The sequence below is a fragment of the Cotesia typhae genome, unplaced genomic scaffold (assembly GCF_013202065.1).
Source record: "Cotesia typhae breed Kobodo isofemale line unplaced genomic scaffold, CoteBio_Ctyphae contig_4, whole genome shotgun sequence".
NCBI lineage: Eukaryota > Metazoa > Arthropoda > Insecta > Hymenoptera > Braconidae > Cotesia > Cotesia typhae.
In genome coordinates, this window is record NW_027423748.1 from 1008867 (window position 1) to 1018684 (window position 9818).

The following is a 9818-nucleotide window of genomic DNA, read 5'->3' on the forward strand; positions in this document are numbered from 1 at the left end:
AATCATAAAAGATATCAAGACTTTGATACAATCATATGTGGACATTTGTGCTTAAAATTCCTGGCTGGACAACTATAAATTGAAGTGAGTCGGGACAACAAGCGTCAGTCATGGCAGAGTCATTCACCTTGACACTATCCGGAAACTCCTCCATACTGGAGGCAAATTATTTTCCGCCGATTGAGCTATCACCAACAAAAAATTTTGTACTTGGACTCGTTAAGCTCCTGACATTTAATTCAATACCAAATATTGATGTTGGTGCTAATAAATTTTATGTGTCATCAAAAAGATCCAAAAGAAGTACAATCAAGAGATTTCAAGAAATAACTATACCAACAGGGAGTTATGAAATTAAAGATATTGAAACTTATATAAACAAGACATTACCTGAACTAAGTTTCACTTTAAAAGCAAACAACAATGAGTTGAGAAGTGAAATAAGATGTGATCAATATATAAATTTTGAGCCTGAAGATTCCATTGGATCATTACTTGGATTTACCAACCGCGTGCTTGAACCTAACACAGCACATAAATCTGATTTACCAGTCAAAATATTGAAAATCAATGCTCTGAGAGTCGAGTGCAATATAACTACTGGATCGTACATCAATGGTGAGAAGAATCACACAATCCATGAATTTTTCCCGAGGGTTCCAGCAGGATATAAGATAGTGGAAGTGCCAACAAACATCATTTACCTACCAGTCGCCGTACGAGCAATACACAACTTGAGGCTCCGCATTGTTGATCAGGACGGGAGAATAGCAAATTTCCGTGGCGAGACTATAACGATAAGACTGCATATAAAAAGTCTGTAATGGGTATCGTATATGAGACAAAGACTGGTAACGGGTATAAAAGGATTGCAGGATGTCCAAAGATTATCAGTCATCATCGAGCTCTGAAAGTGTTGACACGTCAAAACGCAGAGTTCCTAAAAAGTCTAGGACTAAAATTACGTGGAAAATTCACAAGATAAAAATAAATTTTTGTTGTCTAGCTTGTGTGATACCATGGCGGAAATCTTAGATATAAAAAAATCAATTATTTTCGATGAGTCTATTGCACACTGTGAAGCTCATTCACACTTACCATATCATCAACATTCAACAACAGTGATGAAATCAGGATTGCTGTTCAACATCAAGATCGGTGCTTGCTCCCAAGCAAGAGCACATTACATTTTTATGGAAGAATGAGGAAAGCTGATAGTACTGCTGTAAGTGCTACTACGAAGATGGTCAACATGGCTGTTTGTCATATGTTTGAAGAGATACGTTATGAGCTCAATGGTGTAGAAATCGATAGATGTAAGAATGTTGGTATCACCAGTGTTATGAAAGGATACGCTTCTCTGAGTCCGGGACAACAAAATATTCTGGAAAATGCTGGTTGGATTGTTAATGAAGATGACAACAAGCTGACTGATAATAGCGGTTACTTTGATGTCTCAGTACCGCTGAGTTTCATTCTTGGATTTGCTGAAGATTATCAACGAATTATCGTGAATGCCAAGCATGAAATGATACTGATCAGATCAAATACTGATCAAAATGCTTATGTTGCTACCGTTGAGAATGAAAATGTTTCAATTACGATTCAAAAAATTGAGTGGATTGTACCGTATATAACAATGTCTGACAAGCAAAAAATCGAGGTGTTGAATTACATAACCTCCGATCCAGCTATCCCAATCAGTTTCTGGACTTGGGAATTGTATGAGTATCCACTGCTACCAGCTACCAACAAGCATATTTGGGTAATCAAAACAACAAATCAGCTTGAGAAACCTCGTTTTGTTATCCTTGGATTCCAAACAGCAAGAAAGAATCAATCGAATCAAAACGCAAGCGAGTTTGATCACTGCAGTATAAGAGACATTAAGCTGTTCTTGAACTCTCAGAGTTATCCATATGGAAATTTGAACCTCAACATTGTGCATAATCAGTATGCCTTGATCTATGATATGTACACAAATTTTCAAAGTACTTACTATGGAAAAGAAGCTGAACCGCTATTGGCTAAAAAAATTTTTCTGAATAAAGCACCTCTGTATATAATTGACTGTTCCAAGCAGAACGAGTCAATCAAGTCTGGACCTGTGGATATACGCCTGGAATTTGAATCATCAGCACAGTTTCCAAATCAAACTGCTGCTTACTGCTTGATAATTCACGATCGAATAATTGAGTACAATCCCATCAGCAGCACTGTGAGAAAACTTACTTAATGGTGCAGTTTGATCCCAAACCCACCATACATTACATGTATGTATGGGACTTTGCATCCAGACAAGCGAGGAAAGGATCATGGGAACAAGCAGCAAGAGACGGAGAACGATTTCACCGACGAATACAACAAATAAATAAAATTATTGATCCTGTACTAATCAATAAACTTAATGTAATTAAAAATAGTAAATAAACATGATGTAATTAAAAATAGTAAATAAAGAAAAACTTTTTTATAATTTTGGGTTTTTAATTATAAACCTTACTATAATAAATACGAAATATATTAGTAACATTACATAGATTTAAACTTTTTCATTAATTGCACAGTTGGTATAGATGGTGTGTAAATGAATTTAAATTTATTGTATGATGTACCGATGTAATACAAATAAATCTTTTCACCATTATTGATAATATTCTTCATCTTTGCAAGTAGATGCGGCTTATTCAAAACTTCTGGTTGCATGCAGCAGGGAGAAACGTTGAACAAGTGTTGTCCAAGCATATATCAACGTTGAATCCAAATTGTGTTCTAACTATTCTGATGTTTGTGATCTCATGATTATGCTCAGTTTCCAATTCATGCATTCGCCTGAATGGTAGACGGCACCCGTACATCCTGGTGATGATAGCAGATTCCAGGACCAGAAAGCAGACTCCAACAGCAGATTTCAGCAGCAGGTAGCAGCTTCCAGGGTAGCAGAGTCACTACATTATTTTACTATGGTACTTCACAATATTTCACTGTAAACTCGTACTTCACACTGTAAACTTGTACTTCACTGTTGTGAAGTACGCTCTCAGCGAGCTGCTTTTATAGCCAGAGGATACTGCGCAGTTACCCCTCACTCTTCTACCTCAAAAACGGTTTGATGACATCATCTACTGCGCAGTTAGAAGTAAAACAAAGAAAACTGCGCATTTACGCGATCTTGAACAGGTTCAAACCTGTCCGATGACGTCATCTTCTACGCAGCAGAAATAGAACAAAGAGAACTACATAACCTTGAACAGACTCAAACCTGTCTAATGATGTCATCTACTACGCAGTTCAAAACTCTACCGTATAGTTTGAATAACCAATCAAATTATTATTAATTAATCAAGAAAAATAATTAACCAATAAGATTATCGAATGGTGGGGGTAAAATCCACAGATCGCGTTATAAAAGGTTGAATTGATTGTAAGAGTCATCATTGAGTCACTCTTCGTTGTCAAGAGCAGTAAAAATGGAGATCATTCTAGACATTCAAGGATTCAGAGGAGCTGATAATCGCTTCATTGTTAAGGAGTTGGCCTCAATAACAATTCAACATGATATTGATAATATTGAAGAGTTATCATGCACACTATTCCAACCGCCATATCACTGGAAGGTGTTACCAGTCAACTATCAACGTCTGAATACCTGGCTGATCCGAAATTATCATGGAATCGGTTGGAATGCTGGAATAACTTCATATTACAAGCTCAAAGAAGTTGTCAATTATTTAAGTTGTAATAAAAAAATTATTTATGTCAAAGGTATCGAGAAAAAGTTATGGGTTCAAAATTTAATTGATTGTAATAATAAAATTGTAATCGATCTCGATAATTTCAAATGTCCCTCTCTAAAAAGTATGAAAATTTATAACAATCATTTTTGTAATTATCATGATCGTTTATCTGATTTATGTGCCTTGGAAAATGTAAAAAATTTTAAAGATTGGTTTGTAAGCACTCAATAAATCTAAAATAAATGAATTATAATTGTTATTATTATTTCATCCTAACACATTTAATTAAGAATAGAATTAATTATTGTTAGTTATTAAATTCAAATAATTTTCCTACACTACTACTGATATTAATACTTATCAACAGATGGCGTAATGGTTTTTGATTTTTTAATTATGATAATCAATAATCAGTTTTTGTTTTTCTAAAATTTTATAATTAATATTTGTTTAAATTAAAAGTCATGCATTATTTTATATAACCATTAAAAAATAAAAACTGAGTATTGATTTTCAAAATATATCGCTAGAAGATTTTTGGATTTGACGATAGAGAGCACATCAACCCCATATTAGTTTATCAAATAATAATAATAATAATAATTTTTGAAATAAAGATAAATAATAATTATTTTCTAATATTTTGTTATTACTATTATTAACTTTGTTTAAATTAAAAGTTGTATGCTATTTTATAAAGTAATTTGAAAATAAAAAGTGAGTATTGATTTTCAAAATATATCGCTAGCAGATTTTTGGATTTGACGATAGAGAGCACATCAAACCCATATTAATTTATCAAATAATACATAACTTTTAATTTAAATAAATATTAATAATATTAATAACAAAATATTATAAACTAATAATAATTATTTATCTTTTATTTAAATTAAAAGTCATGTATTATTCTATATATGTATATATAACCAGAAAATTTTTTTAATATTTTTGAATTGACAGCTTTCACGCTCTAAGAATAAACTGATAGTAGATGGCTATAGTACAAGAAGCGCGAAATTCAAACTATCATTATGATAAGTAACTTAAAAAATTATGATTAAGTATAACTTATTGAATTTGAATTATAAATATTAATCTTAAATTAAAAATGTGAGGAATTATAAATAAAAACAACGAATTATTTATATTGAAATCCAATATTTTATCGATTAAATAATTCCACTGGTCATTTTTACATCAAGACTAGAATTAATAAATTCAAATTTATTATATTTTCCACCATGATAACGCAAAAACAGATAGTTTGAATCTATTAATTCATTCAAACTCTTCATGAAGTTATCATCTTTTAGATGTTGAATAGTTCTTGATGGTAGATAAATGTTAAATTCATCGTTTATATTGGCAACAATCCTAGTCCCATACTGAGTTGTAATAGCTTTGATACCATTAATCTTATATTCTCGATTAAACTCCAAATGAATCATTTTTTTAACAGGAAGAATCCCAGTAAGACAATTAACCTCATTTATTTTGGTAAGATCCATGATTGATAGCTGTAAAAATTTTTTAATTAATTAAATGATTCTTCATTCAATTCATATTTTAATTAGACAGTAAATGAATACTTACAATTAGTAATACTGATAGGCAGAAGATGTATATCACCAATACTTCACTACTGTCTATCGACAACTGGTACTTCACTGGAGACGTGTACTTCGTTTTTTATGAAGTACGCTCTCAGCGAGCTGCTTATATAGGCAGAAAATACTGCGTAGTTACCCCCACTCCTCTACCTCGAAACCGGTTTGATGACGTCATCTACTGCGCAGTAAGAAAATTCTAGAACAGAATGAGTCATCTACTGTGCAGTTAGAAAATTCTAGAACAGAATGAGTCATCTGGTTCGTGGAAATTTCCCCCACCCCTTTCACAAAACAAGTCTAAACCTGTCTGATGACGTCATCTACTACGCAGTTAGAAATAGAACAAAGAAAACTACGCAGTTACGCGACCTTGAACAGGTTCAAACCTATCTGATGACGTCATCTACTACGCAGGAGAACAAAGAAAACTGCGTATGACCTTGAACAGGCTTAAACCTAAGGTTGACAAAAACCTCACCAGATGGTGTATCTTCTCGCATGTACTCGTCATACATGCAGTTTGAATATATTAATCTTTTCGGAATATAAACAATGAAATGCACCTGTGATCTAAGCAACTATAGTTGATGGTTAGATCACAGGTGCATTTTTTAACAAAATGGTGAATTCACAATTCAAAATGGCGGATAGCGGTCACCAGATGGCGGATTTCAGATAGCAAATTTAAAATGGCGGATTCAGAATGGCGGATTTCAGATAGCAGCCACCAGATGGCGGAAATCTGATTCAAAATGGCGGATAGCAGCCACCAGATGGCGGATTCAAATGGCTGATAGCAGCCACCAGATGACGGATTTAAAATGGCGGATTCAAATGACGGATTCACAATTCAAAATGGCGGATAAATTTTAAAAATGGCGGGGAAATGGCGGACAGTAAGATGGCGGCGGAATTCACCACCAGCGCCACCTGCAAAACCTTGACCATATCCTCAAACTGTCGGTAAAACAGGTCACCCATATCGACAAATGGTACTTAGCATGGACATGAACCCTCTGTTGGTAAAACAGATTCCTGTGATGTCGGTATCACCCCCCAGCTTCACTACTTATTATGTACAATGTAAAAAATTCAGAAGGCCTATTAATTTAAAGAGATTAATAGGGGGAAGGTGTAGGGTTCTTTACGTGCAACAGTATGCCATAATTTACACCACGTAGTTGCTGTATGAGAAATTAAAAAAAAAATATGATAACATATAAGCTAAAATACTGTAATTAAATTTTTAATTTCTAAGCAGTTTTAAAAATTCATTGAATTCTATAAAAATTTAGGACAGTTGAGAATTCAAAGATATTACAGAATTATTAAAATCTTTATGGCATCAAGGCTTTAGTAGATGTTTCAACTTTAAAAAATTTTACGTCTTTTTATAGAGTTCAGCTTGAACTCAGGAAATTTTAAAGTTTTTTTACAAGAAAAATGTTCTGCAATCTCCTAAAATTACGTTAATCATTGAAAAAAGTAATAATAGATTTTCTTTTCATTTCAGTTGCTAAGATCAAATAATAATGGTGAAGATATATCAGAAATTCATTTTTTTAATGCAGATAATTGAAATATAATAATCGTTCACAATTCTTTTTTTGAATTACAGATGATGGAATATTACACTTGATTTTAAAATTTAAATACTATTTTGGATAGTCATTGGATAGTTTTGATTTGTGATAAAAATATTAAATCAATGTTGAGTAAATTTTAACAAACATATTTCGAAAACTTGGTATTGGACTCAAGATAAAATGGAAGGAAATATTCATGACTTAATAATAATCGTAAGTAATTAATTCTGGTTTATCAACAGTTAATCATTTCAAAAACCGGAAATTCTAAAATTAATGATTTCTTTTTGTTTTGAAGCAATTATGTATGTTATTCCAATAACATAATAGTATGCTACTTTAGAAAATATTATAATAATATTTTTTTACATATATGTCATATTTTAAATGGTCCATTACTGGGTGTTGAAATGGAGCAATTGTTATTAAATAATTATGTTCTTATATCCAACTTTTAATAATTAATAACATTTTTTCAGGTAAATCACTCAAAGAAGAATCATTTGGAGAACACTTCTATAAAATAACATGTACACTATCAATTATATTTAAAATAATTATAGGAAAGTAAAGACCAAGTTTTTCTGGAATATGTATGCCTTTATTGCCAATATTTGCAACAAAATAAAAAAATTTTCAATTTTCTTAGCGGGAAGTTAAGGGGCACACCTAGTGTAACGGCCTAAAAAAAACGTGATTTTTGGGAATTTTTATTAAAAAAAATACTTTATAAATTATTTTAAAATTTTAAGAATATATTTATACATGTTTTAAGAATACATAATGAAATTTTTGAAGAAAAAAATTAAATATTTTTTAAGTTATCGTCGATCTCTAACGGCGCGAAAAAAAAAAGGTCCTTCACTGCTGCAGTGATTCCGGCCTTCTCCGTGGATGAAATCTAAAAAAAAAATATCTCGTTAAACTAGATAATATTATCTGTACAATGACCTACGATAAAAAAATCAAAAATTGACAATATGGCGGCGTTTTAAAAAAATAGTCGAATTTTACCTAAAATTTTGGTCGTTTGTGGCTCTGCGAAAATTCGATTTTTGATCAGATCAAAAAATCGATAGGTCATTGTACGGAGAACTATATATAGAACATGTAAAAAAATTCGATAGTGATCGGATCATTTGTTTTTGAGTAATCACTGCAGCTAATTCGGAAAATGCTGTTTCGAGAAAAACGCGTTTAAAGATAAAATGATCGTTTCCACTGTTATAAGTGGTTTAAAATCATATTTACAGCTAATCTGCTATTCCAGGGCGATATAATACACCTTCCTCTTCTTCGAAAAGGGCTTGTTCAGCTGAAGAAGCTTTTCTTCTAGATGATCGACCTTCTTTTGAAGAAGCCCTTTGGCGATAATCAGCGATTCGTATTCTCGTGTCGTCCTTAAGAGCCGCAAAATCTCTTGCTGCAGGTCCAACTATCACTCCCATTACATTGAATATCTTCAAAATTGACGAATAACCGTCATTAAATATTGCAGTTGCAAAATTATTTGACAATTCAATAGTTTTGAAGCCATTATGAAGATGCTTGGGTGAAAAGTGCCAAAGTAAACCGTTGTAGCTTTCATTGTTGTTTTGAGTATTGTTACCTTTACATCTATGAAGCAATTCATATCGAGATAAGTCTTCATAAATAGGTTTTATAGCTTCTTGTACTTCTGGATCCAGTGGGAGGTAATCGTGTTTAAATGTACTAGTGATTCCTTCAGCTTCCGCGCGGCGATAAGCGCACCAACTTTCAGCGCCTTCTGGACAATTTTTATGATTTGGGTTTTTGTCAGTTGAACAGAAATGATAAAATGTTGCCCAGATTGCTTTATACATTTCATCTACATTATCTTGATTCCTCATAATTGCTAAACCATAATATTTTTGGAGTTTATTTATAAAATTTACAGCTAACTTTTGTGATGTTTTACTTTTTCCTCCTAATTTCTTATTAATGTTCTTTACACTTCGGCAACGTGTTCCCATTCTTTTTTCACATGTAGATAGCATTCCAATTTAGCAACAGGAATATCATAAGGATTCAAATCTATAAGTCCTTTGTGGGTAGCGCTATCACCATCACCAATATAGCGGGTATATTTTACACCATATTTACTAATGGAACGACCAAACATGTCTTTTACACTATCCACTTCCATTTTTGAGGCAGATCCTTTATGATTGGCATCACATTCTTCATCGTGTAATGATAGCCATTCCTCATAATCTTCAGGTTCGCTATCTTTTTTTTTCTTCCAAAAACACAACTCTGACAATATGTAGATTTTACACATGAATCAAGAATTTTCTTGCTGTATTTTCCTGCCAGCGTAACTACTCCAAAACGGGAAGTATGGCTACGTTTTTTCCAGGTACCATCGCCGCTAACAGTCAAATTTGTCTCCGAATTTTCTTTCTTTAATGTAAGCTCTTTTTCTTCATTTATAGCTTGCTGCATACTGAGCTTACAAACAGTTTCGGCTGCAATCTGTAAATTCGTAAAACATCCCGCAAAAGTTTGGTCGTAAAATTTGCATGCTAAATCCATTAATCCACAGAAAAATTTATCCCATTTATTCCGATGCCCAATAGACGCATCACAGCAACAATACGTTTATTTATTTCAAATGCGTTATTAATCATTGGTCCAGAATTAATATACGAATTGCCACATTCACAAATAATAGCAATTTTGAACCCTAGGCCTCTTGAACTTGCTTGATTGAAAGTAACTTTTTTGACAGGTTTTATACACCACTAAATTACTAATTGCACTAAAAACTGATAAAAATTGCAAAATACAATATCCACGAGATGGGTCAATCACAACATTATTGTCATTATTTTGTAATAACTTTTCTGCGGACGTACTGG

At 32.5% G+C, this 9818-nt stretch overlaps 2 protein-coding genes across 2 annotated transcripts; one reads left to right on the forward strand and one right to left on the reverse strand.

Moving 5' to 3' along the window:
* Positions 1-213: 213 nt before the first annotated feature.
* On the forward strand, positions 214-3236 carry LOC141527182 (uncharacterized). The gene is made up of 2 exons (XM_074242520.1): positions 214-2579; positions 2677-3236. The coding sequence occupies exon 1, from the start codon at positions 1202-1204 to the stop codon at positions 2234-2236; it is 1035 nt and encodes a 344-aa protein (XP_074098621.1). The 5' UTR covers positions 214-1201; the 3' UTR covers positions 2237-2579; positions 2677-3236.
* A 3942-nt stretch (positions 3237-7178) lies between these two features.
* Positions 7179-8822, reverse strand: LOC141527513 (uncharacterized). Its single transcript, XM_074243048.1, has 2 exons — positions 8188-8822; positions 7179-7837 (listed from the first exon to the last, which is right to left on the reverse strand). The coding sequence occupies exon 1, from the start codon at positions 8805-8807 to the stop codon at positions 8190-8192; it is 618 nt and encodes a 205-aa protein (XP_074099149.1). The 5' UTR covers positions 8808-8822; the 3' UTR covers positions 7179-7837; positions 8188-8189.
* Between the last annotated feature and the right edge of the window lie 996 nt (positions 8823-9818).